This window comes from Xiphophorus maculatus, chromosome 1 (genome assembly GCF_002775205.1).
Source record: "Xiphophorus maculatus strain JP 163 A chromosome 1, X_maculatus-5.0-male, whole genome shotgun sequence".
Taxonomy (NCBI): Eukaryota; Metazoa; Chordata; class Actinopteri; order Cyprinodontiformes; family Poeciliidae; genus Xiphophorus; species Xiphophorus maculatus.
This window is the reverse complement of record NC_036443.1, coordinates 20,517,835-20,539,383: the sequence shown is the minus strand read 5'-3', so window position 1 is coordinate 20,539,383 and position 21,549 is coordinate 20,517,835. Positions and strand designations below refer to the sequence as shown.

At 38.9% G+C, this 21,549-nt stretch overlaps 1 protein-coding gene across 4 annotated transcripts in view; it reads right to left on the bottom strand.

The window, feature by feature from the left end:
* plxnd1 (plexin D1) overlaps window positions 1-21,549 on the bottom strand; it is a 98,602-nt gene that overhangs the window by 14,722 nt on the left and 62,331 nt on the right. The window contains exons 19-27 of one of the 4 annotated variants that reach the window (XM_014471256.2): window positions 14,418-14,570; window positions 9,650-9,764; window positions 8,969-9,076; window positions 6,917-7,029; window positions 5,813-5,923; window positions 3,652-3,782; window positions 530-728; window positions 309-455; window positions 57-213 (exon numbers count right to left, since the gene is read on the bottom strand). In XM_014471256.2, coding sequence (XP_014326742.1) covers window positions 57-213; window positions 309-455; window positions 530-728; window positions 3,652-3,782; window positions 5,813-5,923; window positions 6,917-7,029; window positions 8,969-9,076; window positions 9,650-9,764; window positions 14,418-14,570 — 1,234 coding nt within the window. The remainder of the gene's footprint in view (window positions 1-56; window positions 214-308; window positions 456-529; window positions 729-3,651; window positions 3,783-5,812; window positions 5,924-6,916; window positions 7,030-8,968; window positions 9,077-9,649; window positions 9,765-14,417; window positions 14,571-21,549) is intronic. The other 3 variants (XM_023333697.1, XM_023333694.1, XM_023333706.1) reach the window with 3 other exon arrangements.

Here is a 21,549-nt window from a genome sequence, read left to right as displayed (position 1 = left end):
TTGGAGGGCTCGAGGAGGGGAAAGGATGGAAATAATCAGAGGAAATGTGTTCTTACCCAAGTCCACATCCTCCGCTCGAGGCCACTGGGAGAAAGGCAGGTTTTTATAAAAGGCTTCAATTATTTTTTCTTTAACTTGGCAGATCGTGTCAGTATTCATGACCCTGACTGACAGTGAATCCATGCCACACCCCTGGAAGGACACATTGATGTTCTGACAGACAGAGAAAAGAGGGAGAAGAGTGTGTCACTTGCATTGAATGTATTTTGTTGGTGAAAAACGAGCAGCGAGTGTGTGAAATGCTCAACCTGTGGCTTGGTCTCAATGTTCTCACGGAGTAGCCACTCCTCGTTGAGGGTGTAGCGGGCCTTCCCAGTGAGGACGTCTATGGAGCCCTTGTTGATCTGCTGCTTGATTGCACAAAGAAGTAGGAAGAAAGGCTCGCCCACTGTTTCCTGTGAAAAAAGAACTGAGTCAACGCGCTTCTTTTAGAATTGAACTGTCTCTCACGGCTCCTCTCTGTTCTCACTTTCAGGTAGCTGTACATGCAGATGGACATCCAGTTGGTCAGCATCTTCTCCACGACGGACTCGGTGCGGCGCAGCATCAGTTTGGGGTTCTTGGAAGCCGAAGCGTCTATAAGATCAACCAGCAGGTCTTTCATGATGCTGGTGTAATATTCAAGTTTCCCATGGAGGGCGATGGTGAGCAAGGACGCCAGGCTGCATCTGAAAACATATCAGCAGAGGAGGCATGAGCAAAAAAAAAAAAAATCTCAGGCTTGTGCAAACATGCTCTGTCAATGTGTGGTCAATGGATATTTAAAAATAATAAATCATGAGAACCAAAACAAGATTTAGTCTGGTCCAGTGCACCTGTGACTGCCGAGCCAAATAAAGGTTTGATCTAAGGCAGGGAGTGTCTGAGTCAGTGTCCAGGAGTGCAGGCAGGGGATTTCCCTAACAAAGCTCCTTTAATCCACCAGGAAGAGGCTCCATCAGTCAGTAAAGTGCTGACACTGTGCAGGGACAGAGATGCAGTCTGACTCTCTGATTCACAGTGACCGCTTAATGTTGGGAAACCTCAAACAAACATCACATTTACCTCAATATAAAACTTGACCTGTTTCTCTCGCTCGCTCTGTGACTGTGTGGCAAAAATAGAAAAGGCAACACCAGCCTGGTACCACCGTTTTGCGTGTTCTCATAAATAATTTGTTTGAGAAATACAGAGCAACATTTGGCTTTCAGCAGGAGATTTGTTTCTGAACATTTGCTTCTGATTTAAGGCAAATATTTTCTTGTTTGTCACTTTATTTGTGTCTTACTGAATCACACGCTTGTGTCTTTTGCTAAAAAAATAAAATAAAAAATCCTCCATTGTTTTCATCACCTGCTTGTTTGTCTACAGCTTTTTGCTGAAAGTCATGCGAAATGATAAACTGCTTCTCTGCAGAAATGACAGCAGAAAAAAATAAACTAAACCAGTGTTGGTCAGAAAACCCAAACAATTCCCGGAAATGGTAAAATTCACCACAAATTGTGAAACTGTGTCATTATTACACACATTACATAATCATCTGGCTTTTTAGCCCTTAACTTTAGCTGTTTAAAGTTAAAGATGCACGACTCAATCAGACTATTTTTTTTGTGATTGGTTCTGATTAGTAATCAGCAGGTGAAACACAGATTTTTTTCATATGTATGAAATGCATCAGGATTAAGAACCCCCACTACATTTTGTTAAGTCTCATAAAAATTTGACAAACATTAGGGGGCGTAATTAGGGCGACAATTTCCTGAAGCACATTTTCCCGCCTTTATGATTCAGAGTCTTTGAAAAATTTGGAATCGTCAAAATTAGAATTGGCAGCTCAGAACTCAAAGAAAACTGCTAGTTGGTCTGGGTTTGAAAAAACACTGATTGGTGCATCTCTATTGTTAAGGTAAAAATTAAAAAATGTCCAGTTTCCTTTCAGTTATGCCTAACAACAGCTTAGCAAACTGTGTATTGTGTTGGAATCCCAAGAGAGCTGTCTCTGTTAGTGTTTGTCTGAAAGTGTGTCAGTGGTGGCTCAGCTCTAATAAGTGGCCACTTTGCAAAGGTCAACTCCAAACAAAAGGCTTAGTCATTCATAATTCTCTGCTTCTACCATCCAACAAAGCAAAACACAGTTCAATTTTTAACCAGACATTTAAAGGCAGGAATATCATTAACATTTCAGAATTTCACAACCTTTGATGCCCTCCAGACTTATTGGCACCACTCGTAGACATGACTTAAAAGCCTTAAAATTGAGTATTTCATTACAGCAACACATTTTTTGACACGACAAAATGTAGAAAAACTCTTCCATTAATTTGAGAACATTAGGAAAATATTAATTCACAGGTGGCACAATTGTTGCTGCCTTTGCTCTTCATACTTTGTATAAAAACTCAGTGCTGATAGAGTTCAAGCTTTCTATGAAAGGCCAACAGATTTTAATTTAAAGTCTCATGTTGTTTCAAAGTGCATGCTGCAATGCTGTCCAATAACTACAATGTTCCCAGGGTTTTTGAAAACTAACAGGACCAAAACCTCACAAATCTTCCACTGCACCAAACAGTGAACATAATTTGCTCTTCCACAAATTTGTCTTTTCCTTTATGCCAAACTTATCTGGAGTGTTTCTTGGTAAAAAATCTTAGTCTCTTGTGATCAAAGCATGAAATAGATTTTTTTATGCTCATTATCGTAGGACAGAAAGTGCTTTTAATGACAAAAAACTGGCTAGCAAGTAGACGTGTCTAATGTTTCTCATGGAGACTTCACAACACAAAGACGCCACTGTTTTAACCGGTGCAGACAGTAAGTGTGGACAGCAGCGCTACAGCTAACGATTATTTTAGTAATTGATTATTCTGACAATTAATCAAGTAGTCTCAGGTCGGATAATGAAAATTGTCCAATGTTTATTAAAACATTTATTTAAACACTTAGGCTTGTTTTGTACAATATTAGAAGTACATATGAAAATGTAAATACAGAATTGAAATCCTTTTTTAAATAAGAAAATAAACACTTTATGTAATAAATATAATAACATAGAATTTCTTTGCTTGATCTGTATGCTTGATCATTAGTAGCAAAGGATGCATCTGCAGCTAAAAAAAAACAAACTTCTAACATCGACATATGAAAAGCCCAACCCTTTATGCTTGACTTAACACCGATAGAGTGTATAGCAAATCTGTGTTTTGGATTAACCAATTAATAATTGCATAGCAAAACCGATTAATAATGGGATAGCAAAGGTGCTGATAAGGATTTTTTTCATTACAGAATTTGAAATGGGTGAGGCTAAAATTACACCATTAGAGGAGTTCTGAGTAAAACATATTAATAAAGAGGTTTTTCATGTATACTTTTTTGTACAGTTTTGGATTAATATCTACTTAATGTGTTGTTCTTTCAACAAATGCTGCGTTTTAGAGCCTGTATTCTAAAGTTACTGACTAACTGATTACTAAATTAGCTGGCAATTATTTCAATGATCCATTAATTATCACTAATCTGATTAATTGTTTCAGCACAACCGGAGAGCACTGTGTAGCCTTTCAGTTGTAACTAAAGACTGCACAGTAATGAAGCAGTAAAGGCTGCAGGTACCTGTCTCGCACAGCAAAGTCCTTCTGCTGCTCCAGGGCGTGGACGAAAGTGATCAGGAAGTGCTTGTTATTGAGCAGAGTGGAGAACAGAGTGATGCCCTCCTCCACATTAGGTCGTGTTGTGTCGTTGGCCTGGTGACAGAAGATGACAGAGGCTGGGTGAAACATTTACTTCTCTGCATGATTTCACCCTAACTGGATTACACACCTGCGGCGCCCTCACTTATCATCTTCACCACCTCTCGTCTGATCTGACCCTTCCAGTGAACACCTCATCCCTCTATTGCATCCTCTCTCCTCTGCTTCTTCAGCTACCTCCTCCCCCATTCAAGTTTTCTCCACAGTAGCTGAGCTCCCCACTCCTGCCCCTTACAGTGTTTGATTGTGGCTAAATGTGTGGAGTCGACTTAATGAGTGTGGTCTATCAATGGGTGCGACTAAGCAGCAGCGTGATGAAGTCTTCCCTCTGGACCGCAGCCATATGGTGTGGTTTGCAGTCTGACAGAAGGAGAACAGGGGTGTCCATTAAGATAAATGCCCGCCTCTGAGATTTATTCGCTGTGACCTGGAAAACACTTCCTGCGAAGACAATGTGGATCCAAAGCACTTCATCACCGTTAGACAGGCTCCCCTGGCTGCCGACCCAAAACCAGCGCTGCAATCCTTACTTTCCCTTGTTAGATGCTGCACATGAACATACGTGTGCTTTCACACTCAGCACACGTTAATACCCATGTGTGAAAGTGTGCACCTTCTTCCTCTTTGTGTTGTCTGGCAGTATGCAAGCACAACTTGAGTGCTAAAACCTGGGTTTCACTTCAGAGAGGGCTTTCAGGGGCAGTACTGGGAAGTCTTGAGATTCTTAAAATGTATATTTTTAGTGCATTTTGTCACCTGGCACGGATACTGTCACATTTTGAATCTGGTTTCTGCACCACTTCAGTGACACACACCTCTTAATTTTGACCGTTCATCTCCAGAGATTTTTTGCTCTTTTTGCTACTTCAGCTGGTTACCTGGAGCTCTCCAGTCTATTAAAGTCTGTCACTGCTGCAGTAAAACATTTGTTACATAATTTGAGGTTTGTTTTTTCCCCTCAGATTTAAATAATCTGTTCATTTAAGGTAGACTTAATTATTGATTGATTGGGTCAAATGTTAGTTCTACATGTTTTTTTGATTTAATAAATCCTGAGTTATGAAGTGGGGGCACAAATTGGCTAACACACAGAGCCTTACAGAAATTATTCTGTTTTTAGGATTTTTTTTTAGAAATGGCAAATTCAACTATCAAATCAATAATTTGTAAAATCAAGTTACTTTACAAATTGACTATAATCTTATTGCATTTTGCATGTATAAACATAACTTTTGTGGTTATGGCGCCTAAACTGGCTCTGTCCCAGGTACCCACATTCTTCTAAATCAGGCCTGCACAACTTACTGGAGGTAGATTTGTTTAAGAGTCAGAAGGGAAAGATGCAACAACATCAGCTTGTGTTTAATGCATCACTCACTAGAAATGATTAAATAACACACAATAGCACTCATGAACATGTGAGCACATTCACATATACTCAGATATTCTTCAAATTCACATCATGACAAACCAGATATGTTTTAAATGAATACTATTGCATGCTGTTGATCTGCATCAACAGTCTCTGGGATTCATATAAAAAAGACTGTAATATATATGCCTGTCCAGGAGGTGGAAACAATGAATGAACTCAAAAGAAGAAGGATGGCTAAAGCAGTGCTAGGATAAAAATTCTAAATAATCTTGTTTGTTCTCCCAAAGCAGTGTTTGTTTTTCACTCACTCAACTTCTTTGGGTTACAGTTGAAGTTTAATGAAAACAGAGAATGTAGATGTGGGGAAAAAAACTTTTTTCAACCACACTATTTATTTTTTAGCACAGAAAGTCATAATGAGAAAAGTGGAAGACGGTCTCATTTAAAAAAATTGTTTTATATATATATTCAATGCACACAGAAAAACTCTTTACCAGACTAATTAGGGAATTTAGAAATCTCAACATTGGAGACAATTTTTACAAATCTCTCTTGCATGTAGACAGGAGGTCCAAATGCAGCAGAAAATCTCTGCTTGGGAAAATATTTATGTTATTGTGGAAAAGATCTTAGGATGACAAAAGCAGACCTTCACCTGCCAGTCCTGCAGCAGCGGATGGGTCTCCGGTAGCACCCGGGGTCCAAGAGAGTCATTCACGTAAGTGGGCTGTACCAGACTATTCTCATAATCTGAACACATCTGAAACACACATAAACACACACAGCAAACTGTGAAACAAAGAGTGTTGTATTCGTAAACATAGGGAAGAGGGACTGAGAGGGAAAATAATGAGCTGGGCACCGGTTTGTGTTTGGATTGCTGTCCAGAACTGAAAAAAAAAAAAAAAACCCAGAGAGGCTCTTAAATGATCGCGTGAAAGAGACATGACACGGTGAAACCATAAGTTAGGAACAGAAAAGGCTTTTTGAGACAAAGTGAAGCAGAGCTAAAAGGCAGCATTTCAGCTCAGTCTGTCATTTCAGGACAGCTACACTTGGCCTGTGTTCTGACTGTGTCTAACACTGTTTAGAGTGTGTAATCTCAGACAGCCAGAAGCGCTTGTGGAAAGAAAAACAAAGGGCCATGAAGGACAGTGTTTGCCTGTCTTTATGAAAAAAAAAAACTTTGGGGAGATGATGGCAGGGGTGCAACAACCCAATTCGAAGACATTTCTAAGCAGAAAACCGGTATTGTCCACTCTACAGCCCGTGTGGCTGAAATTGTGCAAGATCATCTATTGTTGCAAAACAGCGTGGGCGTGGGAGCTGAGTAGGGAAACTGCTTCGAGGGAAAATTTGCTTGTCTCACTGCCCGTCATTGTTCTGTCTCCTTGAAAGATCATGAATGTGGCTACAAGATGAAGCCCTCTGTCTCTATCTGTGGAAAAAACCCACTGAGATATGCCCACAGTGTACCTTTGTGGTAGATGTCATGTGAGGAAAAATGCTTATCCCATTGGGTAAACATTAACTCTCCTGCTGGGTTCCAAACTGAAGAGACTTTGCTCGACATTTACCTTGTGTTTAAAAGTTCCAAGGTGAATTTGTATCCTGCATATTACCGACAGTGGGAAATGCTTAAAAGAAAGAGGCAGGCAGGGAGTAATAAAAATATGAATACCCCCAGTGAGAAAAATGGCAGTGTCAGTCTGCCAGCCAGACTCAGATAACGCGCTAAAAAAAGGTTTCTCACCTTGGGGAAGAAAGTGCGTGTGACAAACTGTTTGTACTCCAAGAAGGGGATGCCCTGGCTGCGATTCAGCTCCTTGGTCAGATCTGTCATGTCTGTTTGCAGCTCTGCAAAGCCTGCAAGGACAAAACATAAGGAATAATGAAACCTATTGTCTGGATAAGAAAGTTATTTCTCTTGAAGCAAAATATGTTAAGATGTGTTTGGGTTCTGATGCTCTGATTACTGTCCAGGGTCATATCCTTGATGAATATTAAACATAGAAAAGTGTAATCCTGTGATCTTTTTCCCGGTTTCTTTGCCAGACTGTGCAGCCCATCTCAGTATGGAGGCAAATATTTACCAAATGCCAATCACAGCAGCCAAATCCAGTCTGAGGCTTTTATCCAAAACATGTGTGCAGGCTGAGGTTTACATGCAGAAACAGTATCAGCATGTCCAGACACTGACTCCTATCTACATGCTAACACTGCACCAGCGCTACGTTTCAGCAGATGATGATGTTCGCCTCTAATGAGAGGCTGGAGATATTTTATGGGAACATCCTTCCTTTCACAGGAGAAGAGACATATTTAGGTTAAAATCGCAATTTCTTTTGAGTCTGTCTAATAAGGAAGAATAAAACTGAAAGATCCAGAGGGATTTTATGGTGCCTTACAAAAGTATGGGATGCTTTTTCCACACTGTTTTTTACATTACAGATACAAACTCTAATACATTTTATTGGGATTTTAGATGGCATACCTCAACTAAGCCATACATAATTGGGCAGGAGAAGGGCACATTGTTTTTTACAAATACAAATATGGAGAATGCCATGCATTTTTAATGTCCTTTATCCCTATACTATTAAATAAAATCAACCAGTTGCCTTCAAAGTGTAGTAGTAGTAGTAGTGAGTAATTTAACACCAGCATAGTCAAAACTTTGCAGAACCACCAATCAAGTCTATATTCATTTGTCTTTTGAAAATGGCTCAGTCTGCGACAGATTGGATGGAGAACATTTATCAACATCAGTTTCTTTCAAGTCTTGCCAAAATTGGATTTAATTCACTCTAACTAGGCCTTTTTAACAGATAAACCTTGTTCATCTTTTTAAAAGGTTGCGTTTAGGTTGAATGACCGGATTCGCTTTTCTTGCTAAAGACAAGCATCTCGACAGCTTGATGCCTCCACCATCACTCTTTCACTCTGGGTGTGTGTGGAGTTCAGATGATGCACAGTATTACTTTATACCACACATAAGCTTTTGCTTCTAGGATGAAAGCAATTTAATTTTTTTTCGGAATACTTGCATGGCACTTGATGTATGGATTATTACTCCTTTAAGTTATTTATCCTCTCAACTAGATCACATCATTTGGTTCACAACAAATGGAGAGGCTAAATATAAAACCATCCCTGTGCTTCTGTTTTCACACAAACTCCTCCTGTTGGAGCAATGTTTGGACCATCAGTTTCCTGTCGTCTTTTACCCCCTCCTTTTTTTTCCATAGAGCTTCTTTCCTCTCAGCAGAAACATCCCTCGTTTTGTGCGCACTCACCATGAACTCGTCCACAAATCTATCTATGTCCTCTGACTAAATAACCTCGCCTCTCCTCCTCCTCTCCCTCCCACGCCTCCGCTTCTTCCCCCGGCTCGCGGCCCTCGTTCCCGTTCCTATCGCTTCCTCCCTCCATTTCTCTTTCACTATCCGTCCCCTCCTCCATCTCTGCTCCATAAATCTGGGTGCTCAGACATGGAGTGGCCTTCACTCGGGCCTACTCTAATGTTCAGACGCACACGTAAACATACAGACACACAGTGGCTTTTTTCCTGTAGATGCAGGACATACTATGTGGCCTCTTGGTAAATCTGTGTGACTGATCATTTGTCAGGCTCTTCATTTTATGAGTCATGCTTACGAGGCACAAATCTGTCAACTTTTGTGTCTCCTTCCCACTTCAGATGAGATAGCCTCCAAACCAAGTGCCATTGTTTTGCACGCAAACACAAGAACATATACAGGCAAATACAAGGTTTTACATCTCAGAGTTCCTCTTTTAACCCCACCTTTCCGGATCTCCTCTCTGATCTGGGACTCCATCTCCTCCATTTGGAGAAGAGTTTTCTGCCAGTAGCGTTCAGCCCTCCGGCTCTTCGTGCAGTACACGACGAGAGCTGCGAACGACAGCAAACGGTGAGAAAAACAAACAGGCGCTTCACACAGTATGGGGTCAAAATGGCTCTGAAATACTTTCATTAACGATTTTCAGCAGAGCTTCTGTGTCACAGTTTTCTAAATTAATTTCAATCCTACAATATTGAATGAGACATTGTTCACATTGCGTAACGGCGAAGCACAATTCATGTACACACTCTCTCATTGGTAGCATTACACCTAAAATGTCAGGCAGGAAACAGAGGGGCTTTTGTGAATATATGATCCAAATTGGGAAACGGTGTGAAAGTACACACTCGCTCTAATTTTCACCCGTACACCTGCCCTGCAGACCATCTCGGTTTCTGACTACAGAGAACAGACACACAGACAGAATTGGGAACACTGGAGTCTTTGTGTGCTGGATACTAAAGAGGGATGAAGCAAGTGCAGGAAACTACAAGCCTAGAATTCCTTTTATCTCTTTCCACATCTGGAGCATCCGTAGCTGCAGCAGGCACGCATCCATCATCTGCTGGCAGGCCTGTGTGTGTGTTGGTGTGCATGCAGGGGAGAGTGTGTGCTGTACCTACCCACAGTGCACAGAAGCAGCAACACGCAGCACACCACAATGGACACCACAATGGCCAACTCGCTGCCGCCGAGCTGCACTTTGGTGATCATGTGGCGAAAGTTCCCCACTTGCACCTACAAAGAGAAAGAAGAGTTTCACATAAAACTGGGTCACGTTTGCTGAAACGCTCACTTCTCTTTTATCAGAATTAATTTCACAGTGGCCATCGCAAATACCGCTAGTCTTATACTGAGCATTTTATCAAAGAGTGTGTTGCTATTATGAACAAAACAAATGCAGAAATAGCATTAAGGTGCAACTAAGTATTATTAAAATGTAAAGAAATCACAAATGTGAGTAAATAACTTTTCTCCACCCCAGTTTTCAAACCGTGCTCCAGTTTCCACTAGTGGTTATTTTAATGTTTTCAGCGGAAATGTTTGTATCAACTACTAATTAGCTAAATATAAAGCAAATTAGCAAAAGCAAGATAAACTGAGGTTTAAATTTCAAACATACAGCCAAACAGATGATCTTTTTTTCATGCACGTTGATTGCTTTAACTGAAAAACTGCCGCATCCAAAGCAGAGAGACAGTGCAAACGATTTTAGGAAACTGTGATGGATGACAATGAGGTATAGGCCTGTCAAGTTGTGTCAGCTTTGTAAACAGATATGCTTTAAGAAATATCCATTGTATTGTTCGTGTGGTTTAAGGTCATTTTAAAGAGATGTCAAATAAATTCAGAGTATCTAACATTTTTGCCTGGTATAAGTTCATGCTGCCCCTCCCACACCTGTTGCTGTCACTGTCATTCAGCTGGCAGAAAGAAGGATTTTGGATTTGTCTCCAAGTTGCATAACTGACAAAGTTGGCAGTTTGGAAATATTTTTGGTTGAGGAAAATACACAGAGTAAAAGCATGGAAGCTAAAGGAGCGCTGGTCAGACTTATTAAGGTAATACTATCTTAAAGTTACAAGCAACATATCTGTAAAACAGTTGTCTGCAGGTTCTCAAGAGTCAGAACAGTTGTTTTTCTGTTGTAAATATAAAACATTGGATTTCTTCACATTTTAGTGTTAAGTCTGTGTAAATATTCTGGTACTTTTTATTCAAGATTATCACTACTTAATCTCATGCGTAATCACAAAGAATCAGTAACAAATGATTTTGTTTACATGTGCTTCAAGTTATTTGGGACATTTAAGTACTTGCTAAGCCAATAGCACTGCATTGAATATGCATTGACACACTATAGCAACATGTTTAAAGATACAAGATACACAGCATAAGGACATGCAAGAGATTTAAATCAGCAGAAGTGGAAATAAACAAGTTGAAACTAAAAGCACGGCAACCATATTGAATTGTGAGGTTTGGTTGGTAAGAAATATCCAATGTTGCTTCTTTAAAGTCTTGCTTCTGGCTTTTTGATTCTTTTTCAATGTTGGGAGCATAAAAATTTTGTTTTTGATAATAAATGGAACGCATAATGTGGTGATTATGGATAAGGAAGTTTCTACTTTTCTTTTTTATTTAATGAGAAAGCAGTAAACTCAAAAACAATAATTGATGTTGTGCTACTGTTGTGAAATATCATCAAAAACTTCAAAAACTTTTACCAAAGTAGAAGAACCATTTCAAATCATAATGTTGGTGAAAATAAAAAACATGTAAATCTTAACAAAATTACATAAACTTATTTGTTTATAAGTTATTTATATTTTCTCCATTTAGAAATACCACCTCTAACTTGGCAGCAGATGATGCTGCTTGAATTTGTCTTTAGTCTATGAATAGAGACAAATTATTCACATTACACTTCTTAGAGTAACATTTTTATATCTTTATCACCTAAGTCCAAGATGCCAGTGACCTGCTTTCAGAGCAAGGAAATCAGCAAAGTTCCCTCTGAAATTAATCAAGATTTTCCTCTGACATTTCTGTGCACTGAGTAGCTTGTTCACCAAAGTTCAAAAATCACATAAGTGTCAAAATAACATTTGCAGGCTGTAGAAGACTTTCCAGGTGAAAGTCTTTCACTCTTCATGTAGTGAAGTAACATAAGATTTACAACAAAATGGTTGTTAAATTACTGTAGTAATCATTAGGTTCTTTAAGTAACATTTCATGCTTTGATTAATAAGTCCCTTCTTTATATTAAAATCATTCAAAAAGGTAGGTATTGCTTTTTAAAATATATTTTTTAGGGTGCTGCTTAATAGAAATCATCAAAAGCTAACTAAAAAAGCTGCATAGTGGTGTTAAAAGCAATGTAGCAGCACTTCATACGGGCTTAAACTGAGCTGCTGATGTTAGCAGCAGTAAATACAGCTGCAGTAGAGTAAATAAAATGAAATGCAGGAATAAACATTTCAAGCTGAGTTAATTTTAGCTACTGTCCCTGGGTATGTGCTGGGGGTATGGTAACCTTTTATTTTCTTCTTATGTTAAATTTCTACTCTATTACATACAGGCAGTAAAGTGTATTTGAAAGACAGATACAAAGATGAAGAGAGAAAAGCTCAGGAAGACAGAGCAGGTATGAGGAGGAATAACATTAAAAGGACTCGTTTATTATATTTTTATCCCAGGACTGCACCAGAATAGCACGTTCCGATTCACATATGAAAATACTTTTTTCCAGCTTCTCAGTTAATCTTAAATCACGAACAAGCCCTTTAAGCTCCTGTCTTTTTTAGTCTCTCTTCTCCCAGGCTTTGCTGAAACCTTTGCCCCTTTTAGCTGCACAGTGGAGCCTCTAAAAGCCAACTGCAAGCCCAGTAAGTAATTATTTTTTAACTGATTGTGAAAGACAACTTTCTTAATCCACAGTGCTGTGTAAAAATATTCACACCCCCTTGAACTTTTCAGTTACTTTCCACACTGCAGCTGCAACCTTTTTGCTCATATTGTATGTGTTAGATCGACACAAAGTGCTGCAAGATTGGAAAGTGGTAGGAAAACAATACGCAGTCCAAAGGTAATTATAACCATAAAAATGACAAAATAAAGAAATCTTTCTCAAAGTTATGCCTCACTAGTCACACTAGTGAGGTAGAAAAGTATCTTTAAAGTTAGTTCACAAGGGTTAGTTTTAGTCTTGTTTCCACCCCAAACCTTTATTTCAGAGTGTTAGTTTATATTTAGTTGGCAAAAAATAAGGACAGCATCTTTTCTAAATAACATATTTAAAACTTTTCGCAATAGGGGCGCAGGTGCTGGCGCACACACAGACAAGCCTATCCATTTTGCAATGGAGACAGGTGCACACATGCAAAAAAGAAATTAGGCTGTAGGTTTTGAAAAATGTTCCCTCTCTCAGCGCTGGAAGAGTCACCCAGTTCAAACTAACCCAGATGTGGCAAGAAGCGAACTTTCACTTCTCCCTTCTGATTAGTCAGCAGGGTCCTCTGTGGTCTCAGCTCACTTCGTTCCCTCCTCATCTGCAATCCCAGCATACTTCATAAAAAGAGACTCAGATAAAAAACCCTCCAATCCTCAAACCAAATCCTTCCTACACACAACTCTGTGGGGGAAACAAGCTCATTGGGTTGCCTTGCTTTCAATATTCCTCCATCCCTCTTCGAGTTCAGGCGCTTATTTACACGGAGCAGCCGGAGAAGGCCTTCTTTTTCCAGAGGCTGCACCACTGTGACCCGGTGTAATGGAGGGGAAAATGCCATTGTTCCATGTTCCTGTTTCGCTTCGGGTAGAAAAACATCGCTTCCTCACGTCTACTGCTACAGCACTTCAGAGCCAAGCACAACACAGGCATGCAAAAATAGATCTGCTTCTTAAAGTAAGTGAAAAAAAGCACTGATGGCCACAAACTCTGCCTGAGCAAAGCATATGAGCATTTATTTAAATCTGCAGACACAAAGGAAAATAAATGCGAGGGCTATATTTACAGCCTTGTCAAATGCAAACACTTCCTATGGGTGCAGGCAGCCCACCCATTTCTGTTATGACATTTCCTCTGACCCTTGCTCTCTGCTCATGTTGTTGCTAATTACCCCTGTTTACTCTGAGTGATCTTGATAGACAGAAGAGGTGGGCGCGCACCTGAGAGTGCTGCAGGTACAAGAAAGAGGTGGAGGAGAAATAAGAGGTTCTTATTTCTATTTTTGTATAAAAGTGGAGAAAACTTCTCTCAGAGCACAACTCAGCTGAAAACATATGCTTCAGAGTTTCCTCATCAAAAACTAGTAGTGTAGCTCACATTTGAATATGGATGAGCTGAGTCCCTCCTAATAAAGTGCTGTTCTGCTAGATCAAAATGGACAACAACATACGTAAACAAGTGTAGAAGTGCTTCATGGTTTTACTTAATAACTTGGAAGAAAAAACTGCCCCACTGGAAAGTGAGATCATCGCTGACTCAGAATAATTGTGTAGCAATGTGAGTGACAAGAACTGAAGGACACAAAGATCAGTTGATAAATACAATGTGTCACTGTTTTATTGTTATGTTTTGTCACTAAGTGACGGCTCAGCACCCCAGCTAATATTATATTGTCATGCTTAGAAACCTGAAACCATTCATAAAACATGTTAGAGGTGGCTCAGACATCTTATTTGCAGTGCATGGGTTCCTGCACACTAAATCTGTTTCAGTTAACATCACAGATGGTCCTGATTCTGACTAAATATTTGGCTTAAATGCTAAATGACAGATGGGTGAGGAGCTGAAATTATCAGGGTCTGTTGAGCAATAATATTCAAGATGAGATGAGACGAGGGTCTGTGTGAAAACCGTGGTGAGGTTGTGGTGTTTGTACTTACGGTGACAGGAAGCTCACTTTCGCTGGACCTCAGCTGCCCATTGATGGTGCAGTGGAACAGCTGGTCATTATGGAAGCTGATATTACAGGGATAGGAGCCAATCATCACCGAGTATTCCTCCGGCACCAGCTCCAGCTCACTCGGCACTTTCTGCTGCAAAACATATATAAAAAAACATGAGCTGGTCAGTGCCAAGAGTTGTCTCCCCTTTGAACAGGCCTAGGTAATAAAGATGCGAAGCTTTAGCCCACATGCACATACATGCATTGCAATACATTACTTTCTTTTTTTTTTTTTACAGTTTGCAAAGTTAGACTTTATGAGTTAGACCTGCACAAAGTAGAGCGTGATTGTGATGCAGAAAAAATAGATGCACAAGGTTTTAGATAAATATGAAGCCTGAAAGAAGTAAATGGTTTTGTAGTAATTTGTAGTCGGCCCCCTTGAATGTAATTCCCCTAAATAAAATCCAATAGATTCTGTTTAGAATTGCCTTACTCATGGTGGCAACATGTTGGAGCAACTCTGTTTAGCCCATCCTGGTTTGCTCTTCTGCTAGACTTTTGTTCATAATTGTTTTGGTTGAGGCGTTGGACAATTGGTCTCTCTGGTTTTGGATCCTGTGGTACTGGAAGCATTTTTGCTCTTTTTTTTAAATTTAGGACAGTTATGATGTGTAACCTTGGCAACAAGGCATTGGTTTTACAACTGGGATCAACTTATTAGCATCTCAAAAGCTCAAATAATAACTGAACTATGACCCCAAGTCCCAGAGGAGTTGAAAAAGAGACTTCAAAAGCAGAGCGAGAAGGAGGAAGTTCAAACCATCTTTTCCATTGAACATAATGTGCAAGAATTATAGCCCCACTCCAGTTTCTCCTTGACCAATTTTCTGCCAATACCGCCAGACAGAGACTTAAAGAGGCGTAGCAAAAGCAAATGAGGTGGATTGGCAGTGCTTGTGAACTACTGATAGTACTGTGGACTACTGTGTTTACTGCCTATATATTGAGTTGTTAGCATATCATGATAGAAACAGTCTTACAGCAACAGTCTCTAGTCAGAGATACCTTTAGATTTGTTGCAAAACTCACTGCCACTGAAGATCCTACCTGCCCACATCATCACCATCCACAATGACTGTTTGAAGATACTTGGATGATATGAGTTGTTTAATTTACCTTTGAGATAAAGTACATTTAAAACAAAATTTTTCCTTCACATTTGGAAAAGGGAATTAATCAAGGTATGATTTAATTATCAGTATAAATATAGCTGTTCTGTGAAGAGAACAATCACAGCTGACTTGTAATTGACGATGTCTACCAGCAAAGTATAACTGAGCATCATAGATGCTCTCCATCCACTCTGACTGATCTTCAGCTTAATTGGAAGGAGCTAAAATATTTTTTCTCAACCAGTGGAAGCTGGTTGAGATTAAGACTTGCAAATGGAATTGCACAAAAAGGTGGTTTTACAAAGAATGTAATGTTCAGATTAAGTGACACACTGCTAAATAATGGGGTGAGTAGATTTTTTTAAATGTAAAGAAAATTGCAAAGCAATGTATATGTTCTCACTTCACAATTATGTTCTATTTCTGTTGGTCTATTAGGATAGGGTTCAGTAAAACACTCTGAAGTCTGGGGTTATGACATATCAAAATGTAAGAGATTTCCTGGTGTATGAATACATTTGCTATATGCTAATGTATATAGCAAGTTGTCTGGGTGAGTCCAGAACAACACTCAGCACCTTCACAGAGGTCTGTAGCATTGAATCTTACTGTCCTACTTCTATCCAACACCACCTCTCACTGCTGGGAGCTACATTAATTAAAGGGACCCATCTCTGATTTTACACTTTACGTGTGACTTCAAGTCATGTGGAGTGGCAGACCTCAACCGTTTCATACAGTTCCACTTTGTCTTCTGGGTGCCCACAGGGAGCTTTCTACAGTCTGACAAAAAAACTATTCCTACTGCTGGTGACATCATCCCCGCTGCCTTGGGCTTTACACACTGTCGGCTTGGAAAGTGAAGGATGTTTGTCTGCCAGTCAGGGTTCAGTAACATTTTTAATTAGGAAGCATTTAGGGAAATTTGTAATGTTGGGCCTCATCTAGAGTCAATCCAACCATGTCCATTAGTCTAAAAGTGAGCATATATCAGCCTTCCCCACAGCTTCATCTTACGTTTATGCGTCTGCTGCAAATCCCAAAATGATCTGGAGGGATGAGATTAAATTACTGAATTATTCCTTTAATGGGAATTCCATAAAGTCTCTGTGGATCTTATGGATTTCTACTCAGAACATCTTCTACAGACAGTTATTTTAAGCCTGCAGGGAGGTTTTTATTGGGTCTAATTTTTTACAGCTGTACTTGTTCATTGCATATACGCTAGTTTCCTTTGTGGGTGGTCGTCTTACAAGCTTAGATTTTCTACAAGAGGCCTGGTAGGTTTAGGGGTTCTGCAGAGAATCGTGAATCTAGACAGGAATATAAGATACTGGAAACACTGTAGGTTAGACGTTCCCTGTCCTGAATCTTCTATTAATCGCTGGGACCACTCTCATCTTCCTCTCTCTTTGAGCTTTTACTGCTCTGCCTTCATCTACATATGACAAACAGCAAAATGCCCGACTGGTTAAGCATCACAAGCTTGTCAGTCTAGATTAGATCAGAAAACCCAACATTATCATCACACCCTGTCTTTTTTCATCATCTTGACATGTGCCTCCGGTTTGACCTTTGAACTTACGACGGTTGATTCTTTAGAGTTTCAGACGGATTGGAGTCACCGTATTAAGAGAACTACAGCAAAGCATGAATTAATTTTTTCAGCAGTCAATTTGTTTGGAGATCTGCTACTGTCCTTGTTCATGAGCCCACTATCAGTGTGGCTTCAGTCGCTGGACAGATGGTTTCACTTATAACTCTATGATAGTCAGGCATATGATTGTCTGCATGGTTGAAACAAGGACTGTAAGCTCTCCAGGTCTCTGCAGCTGCAGAACAAGCTCAAATCACTGCAACCCCAAGATTTCAATTTTAAAGGGGACAGATATATAATGTATTTTCAAGTCATATAGCGCCATTTTATAGCACCATCAAGTAACTACGTCACCTTCATTTAGTAGAAAAATGTGGTATATAAGAGACATAACTTAGAAGAAATTTGATTTCGCTGTTCAGGAAGTCATCACAGCAATATTCCTCTATTAATCCGGTACAATTTTTTTTACCACCATTTCACTGAGAAGTAGTTTTTATGATGTTGATGATGGTGTTTGCTAATTGCTAATGCCGCTAATCGGGATAAGCTGAGTTGGGGGAGGGTTTATGATTTGTGGAAGGAAGCATTTATGGTGGCTGCATAGGAGGCTAAAGGATTTCTCAAACCTTTATGAAAGAATTAAAGCATCACTCCAGGTATGTTTTTGATGAGGGAATAACATTACATTATATAAAGCTCTAGAAAAATGATTTTACATAATACACCACTGTTAATAAAGATTTTTTGCCTGGATGGCTTGCACCTCTGAAACTCTCAGAATCAGAATTACTTTATTGTTATTGAACAAGAAAGCACAATGAAACTTAATGACTTTCTATTTGTGTCATATTTTCTTTATGTAAATTAATCTGCCTACATCCTTGAGACTGATCTACACATGACTGAGAGATGTAAATCAAGACTAAACTTTTCCCTTAAGGACCAACACATCAAAAGCATTCAGGCCTGGACATAAATGCAAACTACTGCGAGCCACAACCCACAACACAAGTACAAAGGACAAGTTGCAAAAAGGATGAAAAATGCCCTTTAATATTTCAACAAGGTCAATCCTCAAAGTGGGCCAAAGGTTTTCAAACACGCACAAGGCTGTAACTCAGAAACAGCAGAGCTGCATTTTATCATTGACCTTTCATTCTTTATGTAATCCCACAATAATTACATGACTGAAACATGCTTTGATCTCTGCAATTAACCTAGTATGAACAACACTGTGATTACTTATTGGAAGGATGACCAGACCTACAAAAAAATTCCCCTGTTAGTTTGAAACAGCAACATCCCTTCAATATAATTAGGCCAAGTGAGGAAGGGTGTGTGTGTGTATGTGTGTCTTTATCACCAGAGGGTTTCCTTTCTGTGATTACACACAGAGGGTCCCTACAGGATGCAGCCTCTTTAACCTTTGTCAAAAAGTGCTTCGTCACAACCAACACACACACACACAAATAAAGAGTATCATCCATATATGTCGAAATACTTTTTAAAATATAAAATTCACAATATTTTTGTAGAAAACATAGTTGGATTACAATAAATGTTTTCTAAACTCTGAGGAACGATGCACAGCAAATCCTACCTCTGGTCCTGGCTGACTAACAAGCTTCCTATTAAACAAACACATTCTGTCTGCAGCCTCCCCTCCCCTCAAGTCCACCACAACTGGAATCCACCTTTCCTAAATAAAGCAGGAAACAACAGACAAGTCGCTCATGTAGGCAGGCAGAGACAGCGACTCCTGCAGCGACCTCCTCCTAGCACGCACTAACACATAAAGAGGAGGTGGCATCATGTTCAGACATCCTTGTCTGTGCTGTTCCTGTGTGCGTGTCGCGCGGTGTCACAGCCGGCAGCCCTTTAACGTGATGGATTCAAGCAGACAGGTGCTTAAATCAGCCAGAACGCACAAACATGGGGCCTCCCACTGAGCTGCCACTGCGCCCCTCCTTACCCCACTCACACCTCCAACAGAAATCAACATGCTTAGGAGGACAGGGTCTTTGATGTGTTTTATGTGCCTCTGGTTTATGTGAATATAAATAAGGACACACTCAGCTCTGTCTGATGTACACTGTCGAGTTTGTCTTGTTAAGTAATGATTTTGCATCCAAAAAACAAGAAAGGAAATTCCATCACTTGTTTATGGCTTTTAGTTATTACAATATTTGTTATGAATATTTGTTACAAAGTCAGCTTGGCATCATAAGAGACCATTTAACCAAAAATGATAAGCAATGAATGTGTCTAATTATATCTAGCTTTTCTCTGACTGTGGGAAAAGCAGTGCCAGTTGTCTGACTCGTTGAATCCATCTGTATAGGAACACATTTTGACCAAAAATTTGAATTATGCCTTAATGATTCTTTATCCCGCACCATAAGGTTGACATTTGTTAGTATTTATTCATATAAAATGACAAAACCGTTACTCAAAACTACAGAGCCCTAAATGATTATTAACATTCTGGATAAAGATGTGTGAGTCTCAAAAATAAATGACTCTAAAAAAATGAGAAAATCCAATCTTTAACTTCAGAACATTGATTTAGTTAAGAAACCACTGTTTTTAACTAATTACAGGAGCCATAATTATTGATATCCCATATGCTTATGATAAAACTAACATAGTTAGGCATTGTTTCTTATGATGTATTCTTTACATTTTAAGTGAATTAAATGGTCTGGGAACATTTATTTAGTAATTGTAGCCTGCTTGGCTGGCTATAGATGTTAGATTACACAGATGCTTGCTTCCTTTATCCATCTCTTCTTAATGATAAACACAAGAAAACATATCATCCATAAGTCATAAAGTAGCCACTTGCCATAACTCATTCATATCTGCAGACAGAACGATAAATAAAAACTTAAGAACAGAGTAACAGAGTTGAGGATGACAACTGGATGTCAATGAAACTCTTATGTTGTTGTTTTTGCTTCTGCATTAACAAAAAAATTTAAATAAGGAAGACAATTGAATGTAAATAATCCATCTACAATCATAAAAAATATAAGGTCACACTATAAAACCTGACCTGCATAATATACCCTTTCAAAGGTTTAAGGTTGCTTTTGAATTTCCTTGCTACACTGACTGGCAGAATCCTAGCTTGTTAAATATATTGTGATAAATAAATTGTTATTATTAACAATTAAAAAATAAGGTAAGATAAAATAAGATAAGATAAGATGGAAAACAAGTAAACTCTCACCACCGTCATGTTAAAAAAATGTTAATATTTCATTGATTTAGAAGAGTATAAAAAATGTTGACATATTGTTGCTTATGAAATGCTATTATTATCATGTTATTTCCAAAAAAAGAAACGGCTTGCACATTGTTTTGTTATCTTTCAAATGATGATAGTTTTATTTTTTGTCACAAACTTACTTCTTGGTTGGATGAAAACCTACTTAACATGACATACATTTGTTATAAAAGTATTACTGATTAAACTTTAAAAATTATGTAGCTTTATGTTATGAAAGCTAGAGTTTAATCAGTACTACTTTCATAACAAATTTACGTCAGATCATGATGTCTTGGTTAATGTCAAGTTGTCCTAATGAAGACATTTAGAATAACGTCAACTTTGTATTAAAAGTGTCATGATTTACCGAATGACACCTTATGACAACAGTCATAAATATTCATGAAGACTTACTCATGTTCATGACAGGTGTTATGTCATGTTTATGTCGGTGTCATGACTGTCTTATTCACAACCCGTCAAATAAAGTGTTGCCTAAAATCTAAACCTGATAGGTTATGATTAATTTTGGGCTTAACTGTAGCTATAGTAACTGGGACTAAAAACTATTGTTCAGGACATCAGACAATAATAAATTCTGTCCACATTAAAGATTTATCTTTTTCAACCCATTAACGAAACATATTTTCTTTGGTTAGCCCCAAACCAACATCACACAGTCTGATAAGGGGTCTGGTTCACTGAGCAGGGGAGAAGGGCAGACAGGAAGTGGCTTCAAGCTCCCGCATGCCACAAAACAATGTCACAGAATGGGCGCCACTCATATATTTCAGGGTTTAGTCACTCATCTAACAGTAAAATTAAACAGAGTTATGAAAATATACATGTGAAAATGTTCCTGCAGCAGACAGTAGACATGATTGTGATGTGAAAGCTCCCACGGTTCTCTCAGTGTCTCTGAACCAATTGCAATCTTAGTTTTCTTTCAGTAAGAAATATCCCAAAAAATAAAGCCTAACGTTTAAAAAAACAAACAAAAAAAACATTAGTGCATAACCATGCATACTCCAACTTAAAGTCATTTTAGCTGTTTACATAAACTTCTCAGATTTTCTTAGTTTCA